Source organism: Panthera tigris, chromosome B1 (assembly GCF_018350195.1).
Source record: "Panthera tigris isolate Pti1 chromosome B1, P.tigris_Pti1_mat1.1, whole genome shotgun sequence".
Taxonomy (NCBI): Eukaryota; Metazoa; Chordata; class Mammalia; order Carnivora; family Felidae; genus Panthera; species Panthera tigris.
In genome coordinates, this window is record NC_056663.1 from 55,968,257 (window position 1) to 55,992,870 (window position 24,614).

Sequence of the window (24,614 nt, forward strand, 5' to 3'; positions counted from 1 at the left end):
GCATTGCAAGATTTGAGTAAAATGTTTGGGTGAAAGTTTTTACATATTTCAACCTATAAGTCATTCTATGAGTTTCTTTAAAATATGCCTTTATTTTTTGTTTTGTTGTTTGTTTTTCTATCTGCTTATATTCAATCTATCAGGCAGGATGTTATGTTGTGGTCATAAGCAACCCTAAATCCCAATGGCTCAAAATAGTGAATATCTACCTTGCTGCTTTATTTGTTAACCACTGTTTTAGGCAGGAGACTCTCTGCTCATTGCAGTCAGTGCAAACTGCCAACATTTTTTACCACAGTTAATCACTCGGCCAGAAGTAAATGAGAGCACGGATGGGTCTCAAGCTGGTAAATAAATAGCCTGTCTCTAAAATGACATTTTGCTTTCTGCTTACAAGTCATTGGTCAGCATTAGTCACACGGCACAACGGCTCAGGAAATAGAATCCTATATGGTCCAGAGGAAATATAATCAGAAATATTTGGCAAATAACACTAATGAACACAGCTATTTTAGTCTTCTGCCTTCTTTTAATTAAAAAGGAAAAGAAAAAGGAAAAATAGAAATTACCTGTTGAGACTACATTTAGAGTAGGTTTAATTAAATCTGTTTAATTTCTTCATAGACAAAAAGTTATAATATTTGAGGTCCTGCATCTACAGAAACATAGCTGCAACCACATTTTAGAGCTGCAAATACATTTCAGAAATCATCAAGTTTAATATCTTATTTAATTGGGAATTGAGGCTCTTAGAGTTTCAGAAAGTTAAACATAAATTATTTTATAGTCAAATTAGCAAAACAGTATACTGGATGAACAAGTGGTACAATGATGAGGCATTATTCCTGACATAAAAATTTACAATATTTTTAAAAAGTTTATTTTACCTATTTTGAGAGAAAGCGAGCGCGCGCGAGAGAGAACAGTGGAAGAGGGGCAGGGAGAGAGGGAGAGAATCCCAAGCAGACTCTGTACTGTCAGTACAGAGACAGATGCAGGGCTTGATCCCATGAACTGTGAGATCATAACCTGAGATGAAATCAAGAGTCAGATGCTAACTGACTGAACCACCCAGTTGCCCCCAAATTTACAATTTTTTGAAAAGTATTTGTAACTCATACAGCTAGATAGCACAAAGAATTAGAACCCAATATTCCTCATTTCTGATTATAAAATATTTTGGAAATGTCATCGTCATTCTCTTTGGCCTTTTAGATATCTCCATGTTAATCAAATCAACTAAAATTATGTAAAGACTATAACAGTTCTTTAAATTTTTTTAATGTTTTTATTTATTTTTGAAGGAGAGAGAGACAGAACATGAGTGGGGGAAGAGCAGGGAGAGAGGGAGACACAGAATTTGAAGCAGGCTCCAGGCTCTGAGCTGTCAGCACAGAGTCTGATGCAGGGCCCGAACTCAGAAACTGTGAGATCATGACCTGAGCCAATGTCGGATGCTTAACCACTGAGTCATCCAGGTGCCCCAAGACTGTAATATTTTTAAATGAGGTAGGCAATTACTGTATTAACTCATTACTTTTGTGAAATGTATAATCTACTCTCCATAAATATATTTGGAAATAAACCATTTAAGAATATATACAAATAAATGTCTGTAACAAAAAATTATGATAAATTATCATTTGAAAATAGGCCCTAAAAGGGACTGGACCACTGAACCTCTGGACCATCTAGATCACTAACATTATACTATTCAGGGAACAAAATAAGGAGGAATAATTAAATTGTTAAAATCAGTGATAGAGAGACAATATTTAAAGCGGCTAGAAAAAAAAAAAAGATATAGAATTCCGGAGGAGAACACAGACTAGAATGGTAGCAGACTTCTTGTTAAAAATAATGCAAAATAGTGAGAAAGTGGGGCAACATCTTTTAGGTACAGAAAAAAAATTTAAGATAAAAATAGTTTTCCTTGTCAATAAAAATGTATTTCTACAACAAAGGCAAAATGAAAACATTTTAAGATATGCAAATATCGAATAAACTTATTCATCAGAAAACCTGCATAAAAATAAATGTTATAGGAAGTCCTTCAGAAAATTTATACTAAGTGGAATTCTGTATCTAGACAAAAAATGAAAAAGTAACAGAAAAGGTAATTATATGAGTAAACAATAAAACGACTATTTTATTATTCTATAAAGGTTAACTGATTCATGGACAGCAAAAACGATATCAATGCATTTTGAGATTTATAACATAAATTGAAGCAAAATGTATAGCAACAATAGCATAAGTTCCAGAAGTGGAGAAATGGATACATGCCTTTCTAAGGTTCTTATACTCTAAATCAAGACATATGATATTACTAAAAGGTAAACCATAATAAATTAATATTATATTCCATCAACCCTAAAGCAACCACTAAAAATAACACAATAAAGAATTATATCTACTTTGCCCTACTAAAAAGTGACATGGAATAATTAAATGTGTAAAGAAGCTACAGACCGAAAAAAGGGATAATAAGATTAAATAGTAAAAATAGAAAAGCAGTAGTGAAATGGTATATTTGAGCCAACCGTATCAATAATTACATTGCATGTAAATGGTCTAAACGTGCAATGGGAAAGATTTCAAGAGTGCCAGCTGCTTCCTCCAAGAAACTCATTTTTAATATAAAGATGCAAATAAGTTTAAAAGACAATGTATAGAAGATAGAGCATGATAACACTAATAAAAAGAAAGCTAAATTGGTTTTATAGTCCACAAAATAGATCTCAAAGTAAAAAAAAAAATGTGACCAGGATATAAAAGTTCATTTCAGGGGCGCCTGGGTGGCTCAGTCGGTTAAGCGGCTGACTTCAGCTCAGGTCGTGATCTCGCTGTCCGTGAGTTCGAGCCCCGCGTCGGGCTCTGTACTGACAGCCCAGAGCCTGGAGCCTGTTTCAGATTCTGTGTCTCCCTCTCTCTGACCCTCCCCAGTTCATGCTCTGTCTCTCCCTGTCTCAAAAATAAATAAACGTTAAAAAAAAATTAAAAAAAGTTCATTTCATGACAGAGATCAATTTGCCAAAAGGACAAACTATACAAAATGTTGCACCTAATAACAGTATCCAAAACTATGAAGCAGAAGTTAACAGAACTTCAAGGAAAAAAAGACAACTCCACAATTATTATAAGAAACTTACTCTTTAGATTTCTTTTGATGCTCTTTCTCCAGTTTCTTAAGGTAAAATAAATTATTGATTTGAGGATTGTTTTCTCTTTACAAGCATTGAATGACAGAAGTGTAGAATGATAGAAGTGTAGTCGTTCCAAGAATTGTTTTACATATTTAAAAAAATTTGATATTTATTTTTGTGTTCATTTCAAAATATTTTCTAATTTCCCTTGAAACTTGCTCCTGACACACTGATTAGCCAAAAATGTTTTTAATTTACAAATGTTAGTGATCGCTTTATCTTTCTGTTGTCACTTTTTTATTACGTTATATTACAGTCAGAAGATATATTTTGTAAGATATCAGTATTTAAAATTCATGGTATTTGTTTCATGACCCAGGATCCAGTCTGTTTTGATGAATATTTTATGAATACTTAAGAGGATATGTATCCTGCTGTTGTTGGGTGGAGGGTTTTCTGTTTATTTTGGGGATTTTTTTCCCTTATGTTTCCCCTTTTTTGCATTCTTTGGGTTATACATTTTTTAGCATTCCATCTCAATGTATGTGTTGTGATTTTGATGATATCTTTGCATAATATTTTAGTATTTACTTTAAGGATTACAAAATATATATTTGTGACTAACATTTTACCACTTTACTCTTTAATATAGAACTCTTATTACTATGTAGGGTCCTTTATACTCTCTTCTATGCTGCAGTTGTCTTATATCTATGTACATTGTAAACCACATCAGAAAATATTATATTTTGCTTTCAACTCACACTTGTTTTAAGAAACACAAGAACTCAGTACTGTTTCAGTGCTATTTTGAATGCTCAAGTCCTTTCCTCCACCTATTGCCATTGTTTTTCTTCAGCATTCTCGATCACCCGAGCCACACATCTGTCTAGGTTTTAGAGTTGAATTCAATGGGATGAGAATGCATGTGTTTACTCCAACCTACCCAGAGACCAGAATACTCTCAGTAGTCTTTAATTACAAATGTAAAATATTTTTAAAATTTTTTTAAATGTTTACTTTTGAGAGAGAGAGAGAGAGAGAGAGAAAGAGAAAGAGTCAGCAAGGGAGGGGCAGAGACAGAGGGAGACACAGAATCCAAAACAGGCTCCAGGCTCTGAGCTGTCAGCACAGAGCCTGACATGAGGCTTGGACCCATGAGCTGGAGCTGTGAGATCATGACCTGAGCTGAAATCTGAGGCTTAACCCACTGAGCCACCCAGGTGCCCCACAAATCTAAAATATTTTATAGCTTCAGGGATCTTCATATTTTCTACTTCATTTTATGACAGTGTCCATTGGATTTTCAAGACAATTTTGCATTTCATCTAAATATCAAATTTTTGGCATGATGATGTTTATACTGTCCCTTCATTAACATTTATACGTCTGATGGAAGTTTAGTGATTTTCAGTCTTTCATAACTGATAAAGGTAACTGGTGGCTTCTCTCTCTTTTGTTTTTACTTAGAAATACCTGCTGGGGATTTAGAAATTTTATTGATCAATATTATTGATGCATTCAATTTCTTGCTATATTTAAATATTTAAAGCTACACATTTGCCTATAAGCACTGCTTTATACGTACAGCACTTAAACTAGTTTTGGTATATATTTTCATTATCATTCCATTTAAAATATTTTTAAATTTTTCTAGTTTAATATTTGACCTGTGAGTTTTTCGTAAAAGTGTTAATTTCTAAATATTTGCATGTTTTCTGCATATATTATTTTTGTTGATTTCTAATTTAATTCAGGTTTGGTCACAGAACATAGTGTTAATTTAATCTACTGAAATTTATTGAGCATTTGTTTATGTACTAACATATGGTCCATTGGGTAAATATTCCATATGCAACTGAAAAAATTTTATTATGTAATTACTGAATATAGCGTTCAATAAAGGTAAATAAACACAAATTAAGCCAATTTATTGATAATTTTATTTAAATCTCCTATATCCCAATTAAATTTTTGGTTGTCTTTAATTACTGAGAGAGAACTGTTAAAATCTCCAATACATACATTTATTTAAAGACACTCTCAAAAAGTAAAATTCAAGCTTAGTGTTTAAAATTACCATGTTGAGAGGCCTCAAAGTAGGTGAATTTATGTCTTTCTCCCTTTAGAGTAATACCAAAAAAGTGGAAAAAAAATCTTGCCTTTATATGACTTAACCCCATACACTCTTAATATTTGTTGGGAGGTTTGTTCAAGTAATATTAGCATCTGCAACAGTATTACCACACATTTGCTGATGAAATAACCTGAAGAATGAAGTGGTTGTATGCTTTTAAAGAATCTTTAATTATATTAATGTATTTCAGATTAACATGAGAATATATACACCCCATGTGAAACATATGAAACTTGAAACATTTTTCATTTAATGCTAAATATGTTAAAATGTCATTACATAGTAATGACTACAACAAGGAGTTATATTTTGAGCTTCCTTTAGGGGCCACATTCTCCATAATTTTGTGCCATTCTTTAATAATCATGATAATTCTCTGAAATGGTGATGAAGAAAGACAGTGCCAATTCAGGTCCAGTCAATTTCATTAGGATCAGTCCCTGTCATCAGAATGTATGCGGGAGGGAAACCAATTCAAAATACTACAATTTGTTTGACTTCATTATTACAGAAAAAAAAGTACATTTTGTAATGTACATTTGGAATAAAAGTACATTTTTACCATGTCATGATACATTTATAAGTGCACCATGGTGAGAACCCTAATAAGTGACTAAGTAATTTATTGCCTCAGTCTATCAAAAGCCATATAAAATGGCTTTTATTGAGAGATGACAGTTCAGGTAGCTTAATTCCCTGAAGTTTGTTTTAAAAAGATTCCTAAACAAGATGAGCAGAATAGCTAAGTATGTTATACTTAGTCAACCACATATTTTTTTTTTAGCTTCTCAAGGGAACCACTCATATTTCAGAAGGGGGGACATTTCTTTTTATTGTTTTAACTTTCATCGTGTGATTTCTTACAAAAGCATGTTGGTTCAGCTAAAGTTCTCTCAGCCCCATTCTCAGTAGCAGCAGAATAAAATGTCAACTTGGCATCTGGCTAGTGACAAGCATACTATAGAGCATATCTATATAAGTCATTTCCAGGCACCAATTTACATAGTAATTGTTTTAATGTCAGCATATTCAATTTTCAATGGCTGCTTTTAGTCACACTGTTTTTCTGTTCTAATCTTGCCATGTCAGTCGGTTTTGATAAAGCAGTGATAACTGGCAATTTATTTTGCCTTTGACAGGACTGAAAAATTAGTTTGGAATGCCAAGTATATATATGTAAGTGTGTTTTTTAGTGAGGGTGGGAGATAATCACAATGCATGCATGTATGCTTGTATATATTTGGTCTTACCTCTTACATGGGAACTATTTTGTAAATTAGTATTTTATATGGTCATATGATTAACACTTTAATGTAATGTGACATTTTATGCCTGTACTGAAGAACAAAATAATATTTTGTGCTCACGCAGCTACATGTACATCGTGGCATTGTGGCAGAAACCTAGTGAAGACAGAGGGGAGAGCAAAAAAAGAGGAGGCCAGAGATAGGCAGGGATCAGAATATGGAGGTCGGTGTTGGCGTTTTTCAGCTATTATTTTTAGTGCGACAAGGAGTCTTTTAGGTATTTTATTATTTTTTTAATTTTTTTTAATGTTTGTTTATTTTTGAGAGAGAGAGAGTGAGACAGAGTGTGAGCGGGGGGGGAGGGCCAGAGAGAGAGGGAGACACAGAATCCGAAGCAGGCTCCAGGCTCTGCGTTGTCGGCACAGAGCCGCAGGAGGGGCTCCGCCAGGTACCATGAGAACATGACCGGAGCTGAAGTCAGCCGCTTTTCCGACTGAGCCACCCAGGCGCCCTCTTTTAGGTATTTTAGATAGGGGGGATGTAATGATCCTCCTTAATTCTGAAAGCTCACTGTTGCTCACTCTGCTGAATGCATTGTGCAAGACAAGAGGGAATGTGTGAGGTCCAATTATGAGGTCATTCTAGGATTCCAATTAAGAAATGACAGTGGGGGGTACCTGGGTGGCTCAGTCGTTAGGCATCTGACTTGAGCTCAAGTCATGATCTCTCTGTCCATGAGTTCAAGCCCCGCATGGGGCTATGTGCTGACAGCTCAGAACCTGGAGCCCACTTTGGATTCTGTGTCTCCCTTTCTCTCTGCCTCTCCCCTACTTGCACTCTCTCTCTCTCAAAAAAAAATGAACATTAAAAAATTTTTTTTTAATAAAAAAAGAGAAATGATAGTGGATACAGTTGAGATTAAGGGGAATGCATGCATTTGAGGCCCTTTAGCTCTACATTTTGGGTACAGAATTAATAGGCCTTGGTAGATGAGATCAGTAAGTCAAGAATAAATAAAATGAGGAAACTGGAGGCCAGTGCTGAGCATCAGCGAATTTTAATATATATACAGCCATCAGATAAAGACGAACTGTTTGTGAATGAGACTGGAAAGACCTGGGGATAAAAAGCAACTGTTTCCTTGAAACAGAGACAAGAGTGCTTAAAAATGAGAGAAGGGACAAAGTCTAGTGTCGCTGCAAAGTTTCACGAGACTTTTAAATATACTGGATTTTGGCAACATGGAAATCATTAGTGACTTTGGCAAGAAAAAAGAATGATGGCACAGTAGTGTCTTGAGTCAAATTAGGACTTCTGAAGAGTTGAAAGGGAGTTGAGGAAGTTAATATCTACGGTAGACATTCAGGCTGACAGCTGGAGGAAAAATAGGTTAAGAAGTCATCTTACCGATGGGGAGGTACCAATGCTTTTTATCATATATGATTAAATTTTAGCCAGGATAATAAAATATAAAAATTAAGAGCTACATTCTCCACTTCTGTAGAAAATACTGAACACTTCTAAATAATAGGCACTTATCACTACGTACCAGTTACAAAACTGTAGAGATGAGTACTTACTACATTGACTCAGATGATAAGGTCTATTAGAGGAATTAATCACTTGATTTGGTAATAATAAAGAAGCAAAATAGAGTTATTTGACTTGGAGAAAACTGAGAGAGATATATTTTTAAAATTGTTTTATTAAGATATAATTCACATACCATACAAACAATTTTTGTACCATTTAAGGTGCACAATTCAATAATTTTTAGTGTCTTCACAGAATGTGCAACCATTAGCATAATCAAGTTTAGAATATATTTATCAATTCAAAAAGAAATCTCATACCCTCATGCCCTTCCCCTTATCCCCTCACATTCCTTAAGTAACCATGGCCTACTTTTTGTTTCTATAGATTTCCTTATTCTAGACATTCACATGAAGAGAATCATATATTATGTGGAATTTGGGGTCTGGTTTTCATTTAGCACAATGTGTTCAAAGTTAATCCAAGATGTAGCATTTGTCATTATTTTATTCCTGAATAATCTCTCAGGGTATGGATACACTACATTTTGTTTATACATTCATCTATCAGTGGACATTTGGGTTTTCCCATCTTTCAGCTATCATGAATAATGCTGCTATAAACATTCATGTGTAATTTTTGTGGTTTTCATTTCTATTGGGTGTATACCTAGACATAGAATTGCTAGGTCATATGGTAATTCTGTAATTACCATGGTAATTATGGTAATTTAATTGTCTGAGGAACTGCTTTCCATTTGGAAATAGTTGGAGTTGCTTTCCAACTATTTTCCAAACCATTGACATCATTTTGCATTCCCACCAATGTATGGATGTATGCAATGTATGAGGTTTCCAATTTCTCTACATCCTTGCCAACATTTATCATCTGAACTTTTGGCTCTAGTCATCATGCTGGATGTGAAGTAGTATCTCATTTTGGTTTTGATGTTTTGTTTCTAATGACTAATGATGTTGGGCATCCTTTCATGGATTTGGCCATTTGTTCACCTTATTTGGAATATTCAGATCATTTGCCCATATTTTAACTGGGTTATTCACCTTTTTATTATTGAAATATAAGAACTCTTTATGTATTTTAGATACAAGTCCTGTAGCAAATATATGATTTGCGAATATTTTATTCTGTGGGTTTCATTTTGCCTTTCTGATAGCATACTTTGAGACATAAGAGTTTTTCATTTTGATGAAGCCAAATTTATCTATTTTTTCTTGTGTTGCTTCTACTTTGGTATTATATCTAAGAATACTATGTCAAATAAAAATTTATGAAGATTTATTTCCACCTTTTCTTCTTTTAGCACTTACACTGAGGTCTTGGATACATTTTGTGCTGATTTTTATGTTGCCTGAGGTAAGGGTCTAACATCATCATTCTTTTGCATGTGGTTACCTAGGTCAGTACCAATCATTTGAAAAAAACTATTTTTTCCACATTTACTAGTTTTTGCACCCTTGTCAAAAAATCCCTTAATCATGGATGCATAGAATTGTTTCTGGACTCTCAATTATATTCTATTGATCCAAATATCTATCCATATACCAGTACCACACTAGCTTGATTACTGCTGCATTCTAATAAGTTTGAAATCAAGAAGTACATATCATCTTATTTGGTTGCTATTCTTCAGGATTGTTTTGGCTATTTTGGGTCCCTTGCAATTTGAATTTTAGAAGCAACCTGCCATTTCTGCAAGGAAGTCAGCTGGGATCCTGACAAGGATTTTTTTGAATCCATAAATCATCATGGAGTGTTTTGCCATCTTTACAATGTTAAATCTGATCCACAAACATGAGATGCTTTTCCATTTCCGGGATTTCTTTCAACTATGTTTTGTAGTTTTCAAAGTATAAGTTTGATGACATTTTTGTTCAATTTATTCCTAAGTCTTTTCTTCATTTTAAGGGTGAATGGATTTTTTTTCTTAATTTCATTTTCAGGCTATTCACTGGAAGTGTATAAAATAAAGTGATTTCCGTATCCTGTCTCATACCCTGTTGCCTTGCTGACCTTGATTATTAGTTCTAATAAGTTTTTTTTAGTGGATTCCTCAGAATTTTCCATATAGAAGATTATGTCATATACCAATAGAGACCATATGAATCTTTTCTTTCTAATTTAGATGTCTTATATTTATTTTTCTTGCCTAATTGCCTGGGCTAGAATCCACAGTAGGATGTTGAATAGAACTGGTGAGAGTAGGCATCCTTAGGGGGAAATGCATCCAGTCTTTCACCAACAAAAATGTTAGCTTTTTAAAATGCCAGATTTTCTCATTATTTTTAATAAAAATAATAGTTCCCATTTATTTTTAATAAATAAGCTAAAATATTAATCATCACCTCTCATTTCAGTAAACTTCTGTGGGAGGGAGTAAAAAAAGAAGGAGCAAGTTTAGAATTCCTATTGCTGGATTAATCTTACAGAATAATAGACATCACTCTACCAAATGTCCATTTTCTTCTCTTTAAAGAATTGAAGTTGTGATTGTGTTTTTCAGACTTATGATTTCAGTTTTATGTATTTGATCCCTACCATGTTATTAGGTTACAAATAATATCCTTTGAAATTCACTACAACTGATTATAAAGCAGCTGTAAGTTTATTTTTAGAAGGTTGTTTTGTTTTTTGGGCTTTTTCCATTTTGCATGTGTACAACTTTCACATTACCAGTCCTTTAGACCCCAGTGCCCTTGTGCTCACCCTCAATCCACTTTTCAAAGAATCTGCTTTGTCTGATCATTTACTCCAAAGGCTAAATGTCTGACAGCTTTTGAACTGTTCTCTATAGGAGGAGGATTTTCATTACAACGGGACATACCTTTTAGCTATAGTGATAAGAACTCTTCCATATCTTTCAGTCTTTAGTTAATAAATGAGATGTGTGTGTAAATTTTTGTGTTTTTTATTTTATCATGGATTAAAAAAATGATCCCTAGAAACATACAAACGAACTAAAGTCTATACTAGTTTTTATAAACTAGCTCACAAAAAATATTGAAAGATACTCATTTGAATAACAGTTGTGAAAGATTATTTCCTATCTGTTGTTCTGATCATTCCTCCCCCAATTTGCTGCTTGTGATTTACCTAGCTTTTTTCCTTTTTTCAGTCATATTTAGACATATCTTAGGCTGGAAGCACATTTGATTCAAATGATGTTTCCCGTCTCCCTCTGTGGAAGTATTCAAACCTGATTAGAGTGGATGAATAGTCATTTTATTTTAATTTGTTTCAGAATTCACTTGTAAATTTGTTGAAAGAAGATGCTTCATCAACTTCACAAGTCATAATAAAACCATGAAAGAATGCCAGTGTCTCCCAAATTTTTATGTAACTTTTGAAATTGAGAAATAAAAAAATTTGTCCTTGAACATTTTTGGATGATTAAACTCAAACATTTCTGTGAATGAGTTCTAGCATTCAATGGACAAGAGCCAAAAGAGTTAAATAACACTTTTGTAGTTCATATAAAACTAAAATATTCTAAGCATTTTCACTAAGTCATGGTTTAAAAAATTACACTTGCACAATTATTTTTCCTCAAACTCAGAAGTGACTCACAAAATTTGTTTTTAAAATTTAAATTTTAGAATTATAGTTCACTTGATCTCCATATATTTTTATCTTCATGATATAACTAGAAAAGAAGGAAGGAAAGCAGAAGGATTGTCATCAGAAAGAAAAGAAATAACATATTATGCTGCAGCTGATCTGGTAAACTTGTTCTCAATTTTACTAATCGTGATGCACGATGAGATACATGAAGAAAGTTAGCATCCCCACATCCCCACTTGGTAAAGTTGATAAGTGGAAATTCAAAATGGCAAGTTGACTTGTTCAGTACCACAGTGTAACTCATAGAAGTAAACTTTTTAAGAATGATTATTCAACATAATTTCCAGAAGTGCTTAGACTATAAGGCACTGAAAAAAAAAATCTACTCAAATTTTGTTATGGTGAGAAATTGCATTTTCTCATCATATACAAAGTAGGTATTATGCACTATTCATCTAGGGAGGAGACTCCTTCCCTTTCCTTAGATGTTCCCATAGGACAGTCATTAGATTAATACTCTTCGCCTCTATCTTCTCCTACATTCTTTCCAGGAGAAAGGAAGACATACAATTGATGAATTTGAGTTAGTGAGCTTATCTTGCTTGGGTCAGCCCCTCCTTCATTTTTCTGCTTTGGAATTTGCTTGCCTGTAGAGGTCAGACTCTGCCCTGCATGCCTTAAGTTAGACAACTGTGATATTGTGTGTCCAGCAATGTCTTGAACTTGAAGCCTGAATGCACCTCATTCTGGAGTTTGCTATTAGGAATCACATTTAGCCCACTTCTAAACCATGTCCACCGATAGAATCTTATCAATAATAAAGGTAATATTTTTATTCCAAGCCATTTCTGGGGCAATTTCTCACTTGGTTCTGAAATTATACAGGGAACAGGGTTGTGATATAATCGCAACACTATGGAGAGCACTCATATAATCAAGAGATTGTAAAGATTCTTCTACATTTTCCCAAGAGTTGAGATATTACAGAATTTTCTCTCAACATTCAATATCTTCTTTATTGTCAAAGTCATGAAGCTATCTTGGGAATATAAGTGAAATATAAAGGAAAAGTGAAATGAAAAGGAAAAGCCACAATTCAGAGAACTTTCTCAGTACAAAAATATCCCAGCTACTCAGCCACCTTAGAAATGTATCTTAATTAAAGTGTTTGTACATTAATATGTATCTGTATAAACATGTATCCTTTTATAATAGCGAAAAATGAACCTCATGTCATGATGCCTTTACCTGAATCCTCTGCAAAGCCTACCTCAACTCTGATTCTTACGCATCCTAATCTCATGCATTTCTTCTCTTTATAGATATAAGTTCATCTTGCACACATTAATTATATGACATTTTGGGGAGTACTTGTGGTAACTATTTATAAATTGATTCACGTCTAGGGAGTAATACTAGCTCAAATATTCTTCAATCTTGTCTTGCTAACAATACATCCATGCATAAGTTTATCAGTTTCTTTTCCATGCAAGCCATCTATCCTTCTACGATTTTCTACTTCCTTATTTCATATGTATTTTGTATTCTGAATATATGCTTCATATTTCCCACCTTGAACTGGAAGTCAAATTAAATGTTCTACAGCATACAAAGATGCGGCATCCCAAAGGAGTGACGGAAGATAAAGATAATACACAATTGATATACAAGTGAGGGGTAATTGAACTGTAGAAAAATGAAGCCAGACTAGCAAGATATCCACTGACTGGACATTTGTCATGCAGAAACTCTCATAGCAAAATTCTATTCAGCATTGCATTAAGTAAAATATAAAGATGATGTTTTAACAACAGATCTCAGGTTGAGCCTTGGTACTATGAATATAGACATAATTAGGTAGTAACTGAAGAAGGGAGTGAATGTTTAAAATGCATAAATAGGTCTTTAAAAAATATAAAAGTCAACCAGAAGTGTAGGGCTATGAGTATGAAGAGGAGAAAATTGAAAAATTTGACAACACGAAAGCATAGATAGTAAAACAAAACAAACAAAAAATATGTAATTTACAAGATAGGGAGATGCTAAAAAATTTTGGAAAAATATAAGAAATTCAAAAATATAAATGAGAACCTTAGAATTTATTATTAGGATATAGGTAAGAATCATTAAATTATTGGACACAGGCCAATTGACTTTCCTGTATGCATGGCTCCCACTTAATGAAAATCTATTACTGACTTAGTGAAATAATAAAGCCAAAAGAAAGCATTTCATTTTTATGCTAGTGGACAAGAAAGGAGCAGGACATATAAAAGAAGTATGTGTTCTGGATTGGGATTTCTGAAATAACTCATATTCTGAAAATTCTTCACAGCAAACCAGAATGTATACTAAGCATGTCAAACACCTAGAACCATGCTTTTTTTATTAAGTGTAAAAAGAGAATGAATAGAGAGAGTACTTGCATATATAGAGAGAGTGATCTATAGTGTAGAACAGTGGGTTAAGAGCTACAATTCTGTATTTTGGAATAAAGAAAAAGTTAAGCAGAATTGTAAGATAGAATTCCCTTATACTTTCCACTACAAAATCCCAGAGCAAAGAAAAATAAATTCTTCTCTTCTGGCGCTTTGAGCCTGTAATTTGAATTGGCTGACTGCAGATGCAAAGTTTCTTAGAACCGTTATCTTTAATTATGGAAGTCATGCAAATTTTGCATTCTCTGGTGCAGATACTGCCAATATAAACAAGCTGTGGTCAATTACCTGCAGTTCAGTTAAATTGACAATACCGAATGCAGTATGTGTCAATGTGCTTTCATAATTTCAAGAACCACTTACATAGAGCTGTGTTGTTTTGTGGTTATCTGTGCCTGCATTTTGAGAAGCACAGATGAGGTTAAAAAAAACAAAAACAAAAACAAAAACATAGGGATCCCGGTAAGAGTTTTTGTCGTAGGCACTTGATTTCCTAGAGTTAGGATCTTGACAAAATGAGGCAGCAATAAATCTCCCTTCTTGCATTGCTGAGTCAGATAGATACTGGACTACCCAAGGTAAACCCTCATTCTTGATGTCCTGTACTTAATCCTTTGCTTCCATCTCCATCTCCAATCCTCCCATAAGGTGTTTGTTTGTTTGTTTTCTTTATTGGTATCATTTTACTAGGTGACTGTCCTATTAGATAACCAGTCTCAGGAAATAAGTAATAATATGGTCATAGGCCATATTTCAGCCACATTTATCTTCCCTAACATTGAGAATAATGCCCTCTGATACTGTAAATTCAGTACGTCTAATAAAAATTTAAAAATATTTTTCTTTCCATTTTCCATTTTCTTTTCCATTATTGCCTAAGAATATCTTTTCTCAAAAGGTGGTAGTTATGCTAAAAATACACTCTCTGAGAAGAATGGGAATATCAGCCTTCTTTTGACTTCAGTGATTTTCTGCACTGTTTCCATCTGCAATTCTTTCCACTTGAATACACATTAAAAGATTGGAAATGTGGGGGTGGGGGAGGAGGTGGATGGAAATTATTCTCTGAGCACATTTATTATGCCAACAATGCAATTTAATGCATCTTTGATGGTGTGCAATTAGGTATTAAAATTTCTCATAACTAGAAATGTTCTCGGTCAGTGGGAATTGCTGTAGATAATTTCAGGTAACCTGGGAATAATTTGGCTAGCTAGAAGGCCTAGACCAATATATAAAGCATTCAGTTTAGGAAAAAATTGATTTGTTCTTCACATTAATCCTCTGCTTAACTATACTGGGAAATGCAAATTCACATAAAACCTGAGAAGGAAACCAGTAATTCTTTTATGTTTTAAAATAAATTTATAAAGACACAATATGGCACTAAAAAATGATCCCCAAACCATAATTTACCAAGTTTTTTCTAAAGGGTTAATTGTTTTCACACAAAATTAAGAGTTTTATTATACAATATTGATTTGATTTAGATTCCTACCCCTGTTTTCATTAGTTGCCCTTATTTTATTTTCTCTGATTTTCTTTATGTCACATTAGTGTTTCCACAGGGAGACTGGGGTGAAGGAAGGGTAAGCATATTAGTATAGTTAGATAGATTCATTAAATATGTATGGCAATTCTACAAACTTGAAATTCCCATCACATTGTATATTTTTTGGCATACTTTTGGCAATGTATATGCTAACAAGAAAATCATAACAGACTAGAAAAAAGAACAGTGAGCAATGTTAAGAGTAGATGGGGTGGGATTTCAGGTAACTATATATAATATCATTCTTACTTCCTTTTGCCTTATAATATTTAGCTACGAATCAGCAAAAACTGAACTCACTGTTAACTGACAAACAACAAGCATCCATGGTTGAGGAACCAACCATTATCTTTGGATTATGGATGCATTCATTGTAGGCATTCTTTATGGAAGATATAATAACAAAATCAGTGAATATGGTTGGTGTGAAAATGAAGTCATATATATGTAGACAGTTCTGACAATGCTCATCACCAGAAAAAGATGTTTGCTTTATAATCTACATGATCAAAAGTAAAAATATAGGTATTATCTTAAAACATTTTACTTTAAATGGAGATGATACAGGCAATGATAAAAATGTGAATTAAGTTTTAGAAAGCGGGTACTTATTCTTCTCTAATTTTAAAAATTACTCCAATTTAAACAAAACAGATTTAAGATTATGAAATATAAACATTTTTTTAAATTATGGCAAAAATTTTAGTTACATATTTCACTGTGATACACATTAAACATAGTTTAAAAAAAAAAACAGACAAATAGACGAAAACTAGTCTGCATGTGAGACTTGCTGATACTCACTTAGCATGGCGAATATCTGGCAGGGACCGCTCTAGAGCAATATTGTTGCTGACAAAAATATTGAAACCATTTTCCCTGTAAGCTGAGTCATCATGGTCCTCTTCAGTGAGGGGGTAAGGTTTCCCATGCTCACCTTTCCCTGGCAGGAGAAAACAAAATGGGATTATCACCTCTACAAAAACTATTTAATCTTCTAGAACAGATAATAAGACTTAACTGTGTGTTTTTCCTTAGTCACCTCTTACTATTCTCCTTGGAAGAACTTTTATTATAACACATTATTTTATTCAGAAAAAAGAAATATACTCATGATAAAAAGCAAACAACACCAAAGTAGAAAGTATAATCATTTTCAAGAGAGAACCGCTATGATGATTTTAAGTGTATGTTTTGTAACATTTGAATGCAGCTTCTAATGTACATATTGCCTTATAATTTGATTTTATCCAACTTAATTGTTGAAAATATAAAAAGCTATATTTTCATTTACTTCCATTGGTTGATATTATTTCACTGTATCTCAATTTACAGCATTCCACCAAAGATATACGTTTGAGTTACTTCTAACTCTTCCTATTAAAAAACAATATTGAAATGAACATCTTTGTTTATATATTCCTAGTTATGTAGTTTGGGAAGGGAAAGGATAATTCCTACAAATAGAAGTGTCTTTAGAGTAAGTTAGAAGAGTTTTCACACATCTTCAGAAGTACTGAATAATAATTTGAAATTTACTGGTAAAATATAGATTATTCATACTTTAATTTGTTTTCTCTTGATTACTAATACAATCAATAACTGTATACATTTATCATTTGTATTTCTTACATTGTGAAATGACTGTTCAGAGTTCGTAAAAAATATTTCATTGGTTGTTTTTAAAAAGATTTTTTTTTTCTATTTCAGAGAAAGAGAACAAGTGGGGGAGAAGGACAGCAGGAGAGAGAATCTTTTTGTTTTTTTAATGTTTTATTTATTTTTGAGGCAGAAAGTGACAGAGCATGAGCAGGGGAGGGGCAGAGAGATAGAGGAAGACACAGAATCCGAAGCAAGCTCCAGGCTCTGAGCTGTCAGCACAGAGCCGGACGTGGGGCTCTAACTCACAAACCGCGAGATCATGACCTGAGCCGAAGTGGGATGCTTAACTGACTGAGCCACCCAGGCACCGAGAGAGAGAGAGAGAGAGAAAGAGAGAGAGAGAAAGAGAGAGAGAGAGAGAGAGAGAGAGAAAGAGAGAAAGAGAGAGAGAGAGAGAGAGAGAGAGAGAGAGAGAGAGAGAGAGAGAGGATCTTAAGCAAGCTTCGCGCTCAGTGCAGAGCTGGACCCAGAGCTTGATCCCACAACCCTGGTAACATGACCTGAGGCAAAATCAAGAGTGGGGCACTCAACCAACTGAGCCACCCAGGTGTCCCTGAAAAAAACAAGTTTTATATAATGTTTAAAGCTTTGTTAATTATATATGTTGTAAATATTTTCTAAGTTTACTTTATTTAAATCTAATTTAAGACTTCTGATTTCCAGTTCTGCACGCAAAGCACTTAGAAGTTGCCACTCTATCCTAACAAGTAAAAAGCTGAACAGACTGAAAAATCAATAACCCTTCTTGGCCCATAAGAGAAGAAAGGACACAGGGCAAACTGCTGTCCCAAAAGAGAGACAGACAGGTGAATATAGGGAGTTGAGGCTTACTAGGGCAGGGACTCAGAAGTGTAAACCACCTGGGAACCAATGCCTGCATAGAAAACCCAACAGTAATTGACAAATTGCTGGAGGCTCAGTAGTCTGAGAGTTAAAAACTCCAGGGGGACACAGTCATAGGAAGGCTCGAATAATTTTGTGAGATTTACCTGCAGGAGCTCAACCAAATTCCCAATGTAAATGTTGGAGAAAATCTTCTCATGCTTCCAGCAAAAGGAAGAGAAAAGCAGCAAATTTGAAATAAACCAGAGCACACTGTTCTTAACAGGCTTTCCCTCAGGGACCACTAGTTAATCAGAGCCTCACCTGCTGAGGTATTACCAGAGCCTAACCGACCTGGGGAAAGGGAAATACCGAACCCCAGCTCATTCTAACCATCCTGTCCAACCAAACAGGAAAGAAAAATCCTGAGAGAGTGTTGTGGCATTCACGGTCCAGAGCATAGACTTACTAAAAGACTGAGACCTAATCATAAGACTATAGGACACTTCCTTTATCCCCACCCCTCATCATCACATTATAAAAGGTCTATTTATAATAGTTCACTTACCAAGTACATTATGACCAGCTATTATAAAAAAAATTACAAGGCATACCAAAAGGCAAAAAACACAATTTGAAGAGTTAAGAGAGCAAACCTCAGAAGCATTCGTGACAGAGGTGTTGGAATTATCAGACGGGGAATGTAAAAAAAGTATGATTCACATGCTAAGGACTCTAATGGGTAAAGTACACGGTATACAACAACAGACGGACAACGTAAGCAGAGAGATGGAAATTCTATGAGAGAAATGCTAGTGATAAAAAAACATTACAACATGTGAAAAATGTCTTTGATGGACTTATTAGTAGACAGGACGGAGCTGAGGAAAGAATCTCTGAGCTTGCGGATATATTAATATAAGCCTCCAAAACAAAACAGCAAACAAAAGACTAAAAAAAGCAGAACAGAAGATCGAAGGACTGTAGGACAACTACAGAAGGTATAACATACACAAAATGGGAATAACAAAAGAGGAAGACAAAGAGAAAGGAACAGAAGAAATATTTGAGACAGCAATGACTGAAAATTTCCCCAAATTAACATCAGCAGCAAACCCACAGGTCCAAGAAGCTTAGAGAACACCAGAACAGGACAAATGCCAAAATAAAACAAAACAAAATTACAAAACTACACCTAGGCATATAATTTTCAAATTACAGAAAATTAAAGCTAAAGACAAAAATCTGGAAATGAGCCAGTGGGGGAAAAAAAACACCCTATCTACAGAGGAACAAAATGAAGAATTACATCTAATTTCTCCTCTGAAACCATGCAAGCAACAAGAGAGTTAAATGAAATATTTAGAATTGAGAGAGAAAAAAACAAAACAAAACACCAACCTTGAATTCTGTAGACTGTGGAATTGTCCTTCAGAGGTAAAGGAGAAATAAAGACTTTCTCAGACAAAATAATGAAGGAATTTGTTGCCAATTAATTTATCTTGTGAGAAACGATTTTAAAAAGTTCTTTAAATTTTTTTTTTATGTTTATTCATTTCTGGGAGAGAAAGACAGTGTGCGAGCGAGAGAGGGGCAGAGAGAGAGGGAGACACAGAATCCGAAGCAGGCTCCAAGCTCTGAACTGTCAGCACTGAACCCAATGCGACGCTTGAACTCATGAACTGTGAGATCATGACCTGAGCCGAAGTCAGACGCCCAACCAACTGAGCCACCCAGGTGTTCCTTATTTTGTTCGATAGTTAACAAATAACATTGATGTCAATAGGCATTTAGGTAATGATTTTAACGTGATTGCTGCTAAACATTGTTCGTGAAAGTTGAGTACTGGATACGTGATCCTGAGTGTGTGTGTGTGTACAATAGTGAATGTGATTATAACTTATCATGTTAAGAAAGAATACTTCTAGTGCCTTTTAAATAAAGATAGTTTTTCATGACTAGAATATGAAAGTTTACCAAATTGTTTTTCAAAATTTTTATAAGTTTTTATATTTTAAACATATGAACCTTTAATTTTACAATATACTATTTGTTTCTAATCACTGGAATGTATTTTTTGGTAGGAAATTTGGCTTCTATATCAGTAATCCCTCAAATAAAAGTGAGTTCTTCTTCTTTTTTTTTTTTTTTTTAATTGGCTTCTAGCTCCTGCCCTAATGACATTAACCTCAGTAGCTGTGACAGCTAAGATAAAACAGCTGGGAAGTGATAAATAATTATACGCTGAAGAAGCAGACTGGAAATCTCTCCAATTTTAAATCAGAGAAACAAAAAAAATTTTTGTTTTAAATCAAAAAAGAAAATACTGAAACTCATCTGTGTTTGTTATTTAAGATAAAATGCCAGTTGCTTTTTTAACCTAAAAGGGAAATAAATAAGTCAGTGAGTAATTTCATTTTTTTAAATGTTTATTCATTATTGAGAGAGAGAAACAGAGCATGAGCATGAGCATGAGCATGAGCATGGGAGGGGTAGAAAGAGAAGACACAGAATCTGAACCAGGCTCCAGGCTCTAAGCTGTCAGCACAGAGCCTGATGCAGGGCTCAAACTCACGAACCATGAGATCATGACCTTAGCCGAAGTCAGACACCTAACTGACTGAGCCACCCAGGGACCTCTGAAATTTCATTTGTATAACAGCTAATTATTCAGCATCCTCTATGGGCAAAAATCTATGTTAAATCATTTTATATTCATTTTCTGACTCAATACTACAAATAAACATTGTGCTGCCCATGTTACATGTAAGTAAACAAATGAGACACTGACATTTTTAATAAGCATTTCCACAATCAGCAATTAGCTGACTGTTTAAAAAGTTCTAGACTTTTCTAAAAGATCTCCATCTCTCTCCACTGAATGGCCAAATTAGTTAGAGAAGGTCTTTTGACCTTATATATTCTCTGGCATGAACTGGATTTATAGACACTTCATAAATCTATTTAATAAGAAAATCATAGTGCATAGTAGTCTTTACTTTCTTTAATAAATTTTTATTTTTAAATCTATGTGCCTTAAGCGAAATGTATACACACAGCTGAGGCTTCTTTTCAGTAATTTTTTAGAGATATTTTTAATACCCTGCGTTCAGATTCAGCCACTTTGAGACTACAAATATAAATTTTAAAGCTACACATGCATTAAAACACCTGCCAATCAAAGAGAACTTCATTTTCTCTGTAAAACAATTTAGTTTTCAGATTGATAAATCTCCTGAGACAAGGCTTTTCATATGAATAAGTGATACTCTAGAGTTATAAAACACAACTTGTGAGTCACCAGTGATGGCATACTAGAAATTTCTTCATTGCAGCTGTGAGAATAGGTTTTAAAATTTTATGTTCTTATGCACAGAGCCTGCAGTTTTTACTGCAAATACTACTAACTCATCTTAAGTTTTAATACGTAAAGCCTCAGGGACTGTCACATCTCAAGTGGTTTAAGATTTCTTCTACAAAACAACAAAACAAAAAGCAAACAACTCCAAAGAAACAAAAACAGGTATATGTTGAAAAACGATATTATTCAAAGGTCTTTTGAGTGATTACTAGTCTACAGATTTACCTATTTAACATTTTTTAAATCCTAATATACCTTACTGTTATCAGTTGTAAATTCAAATAAGTCCTTTACTTGAAATGTAAGAAAAGTGTCCTGTCATCTGTGTTTACAATTGTATTAAAGGTATAAGTGAGATATTTTAAAGAACCAGATATAAAAGTTAATACTGCATCTACATATATAGGTATTAAGCAGAAAAATGCTATCTTACAAATATGTCTCTGAATCTATGTATTCAAGTCATAGAGCAGAATTTAATATGGAAATTAGATTAGTCTCATAGCACACCTGGTATTTATCCTCCACATGAAATGACATTCTATTTAGTCTGGTATACCTATAGATAGTATTATTATTTTTTAATGTTTATTGAGTATCTACTACATGCACCACTGGATAAGGAAAGGGAAAATGTGTATAGTATGACCTCAGGCCTGAAAAAGCTAGAAATATACTCTGACTAGGAAGATATAGGCTCCTATGAACTGAATGTTTGTGTCCCCCCAAAATTCTTTATGTTGAAATCCTAACTCCGGATGTGAGGGAATTTAGATGTGAGGCCTTTAGGAGGTGATTAGTCTGTGAGACATTAGGACTCATGAATGGGATTTGTGCCCTTATAAACGATACCCAGAGAGCTCCCTTGTTCTTTCACCCTGTGAAGACACAACAAAAAGATGGTCCTTTATGAACTATCCAACTACCAAATTTACTGGTCCCTTAATTTTGGACTACCCAGTCTCCAGAACTGTGAGAAATAAATTTCTATTATTTATAAGTCCCCAAGTCTATGATATTTTGTTTCGGCAGCCCAAACAGACTAAGTCAGAACTAACCTATAAAATGATTGTTGTGGGGGCGCCTGGGTGGCTCAGTCGGTTAAGCGTCCGACTTCAGCTCAGGTCATGATCTCGCAGTCCGTGAGTTCAAGCCCCGCGTCAGGCTCTGTACTGACCGCTCAGAGCCTGGAGCCTGTTTTGGATTCTGTGTCTCCCTTTCTCTCTGACCCTCCCCCATTCATGCTCTGTCTCTCTCTGTCTCAAAAATAAATAAACATTAAAAAAATTAAAAAAAAATAAAATGATTGTTGTGAAAAGGAAGTGAATGAATTGGACAATAAACCTTGTAAGAATTTCAAAACTGACAGGGGCGCCTGGGTGGCGCAGTCGGTTAAGCGTCCGACTTCAGCCAGGTCACGATCTCGCGGTCCGTGAGTTCGAGCCCCGCGTCAGGCTCTGGGCTGACGGCTCGGAGCCTGGAGCCTGTTTCCGATTCTGTGTCTCCCTCTCTCTCTGCCCCTCCCCCGTTCATGCTCTGTCTCTCTCTGTCCCAAAAATAAATAAAAAACGTTGAAAAAAAAAATTAAAAAAAAAAAAAAAGAATTTCAAAACTGACAAACTGAGGAACTTTACATGGCTTGGAAACTCCAACCAGAAAAGGGGAATTTTCAGTTCAAAGCTGAAGGGCAGAGGAAGATTTACATTGTTTTAAGAGGTTTGGGGCTGAGGAGACAATACAGGAATTGAAGTAAATGAATTTGTACAGATGAGATTTTTTAAACATGATGTTTGGAAAATAATAAATCTATTTAAATAGATTGAAATCTCATAAAATACAATACTGAGACATAAAGTAGGGTTTTGTCAGACGGGGGAAAATGCTAGTGACAGACAGTTCAAGGTACTTAAACTTTTTATTAGACATAATTAGAGTATAAGAACAACAAAAAGAAAGTGTTTTTACACTTTTCCTTAGGGGCTTGAGGAAAAGCAGTTAGAACCCTCGAGAATCTATATAGCCAGGCCTTTGAAATGCACTTTTCTTAGAGAGATTTTTCACAATCAATCCATCTTAAGTCAGTGTACCCAGTACTCCATGCCCTATTTCCAAAATCTACTTTATTTTTATCATGCATTGCTTTTCTACCATACATTACTCCTCTAAATTTATTAGTTGACTGTTAATTCTAAAATATATTAATTGACTATCTCCTCATTGGGATGTAAGCAGGGACTTTTTGCTGTTCCCTATAGTATCCCCTGAACCTAGAAGAGTGTGTGACATATACCAGATATTCAAATAAATATTTTGACTGGTATATAAATAATACAGTGACAGGACTAGGAATTAAATTATGAGTACCACAGTTATTACCTTTGACATCAGGTTTAAAAGAAGAAAGTAAAAACATCACACTGATTTTAAATACAACTGGAATAATCTATAAGATCATTGAGGGATAGGACTGTGTCTTGATATCTTTGGGTCAGGAAACATTAGTATAGTGCTTGTCACATGGTTTAGCCCCCCAAAATAAGATAAATTTTATTTATTTCATTCTGTGAAATGAATAAATGGAGAAATAAATTAATGCATTTAATTAATGCAATCCATTGAGAAGGATAGAAGATATATCTCAATGATGTAAGATCTTTCAGCAGACGGGGAAGGAAGCAGGTAGGCACACAGAAAGAAGAGCCACAGGGATGACACAGAGAGGTGGTAATTAGGAATTTCAAATCTGGTTTGGTATGGCTGGAGTGTGGTTTTTATAAGGTGGAGCAGTAAAAGACAGCTGGAAAAGTAGTAAATCATTGTTTTTTTGGGGGTTTTTTTTTGCATTATTCTGGAAGTGGTACAGTCCTAATCAAAGTGAAGTATAGTAAGTCAGTAATCCATACTGAAATCTCTAGGGTAACAACAAAAAAATCACCCAAGAATATACAACCCAAAATCTACAAAATAAAACATAATAAAAATAAAATAAGGAAAAATAAAATAAAGGAATAAAATTAAAAATACTCTATGTAACAAAAAAAGCAGAAAAGGATGAATTAAAGATTATATGGAGAATGGGACTTATGGAAACCAAATAGCAAAATTTAAATGAAATAGATTAATTCTTTACAAAAACT

At 34.2% G+C, this 24,614-nt stretch overlaps 1 protein-coding gene across 1 annotated transcript in view; it reads right to left on the reverse strand.

The window, feature by feature from the left end:
- Nucleotides 1–24,614, reverse strand: part of GALNTL6 (polypeptide N-acetylgalactosaminyltransferase like 6) — a 1,186,276-nt gene that overhangs the window by 658,384 nt on the left and 503,278 nt on the right. The window contains exon 3 of the mRNA XM_007097151.3: nt 16,437–16,575. Coding sequence (XP_007097213.2) covers nt 16,437–16,575 — 139 coding nt within the window. The remainder of the gene's footprint in view (nt 1–16,436; nt 16,576–24,614) is intronic.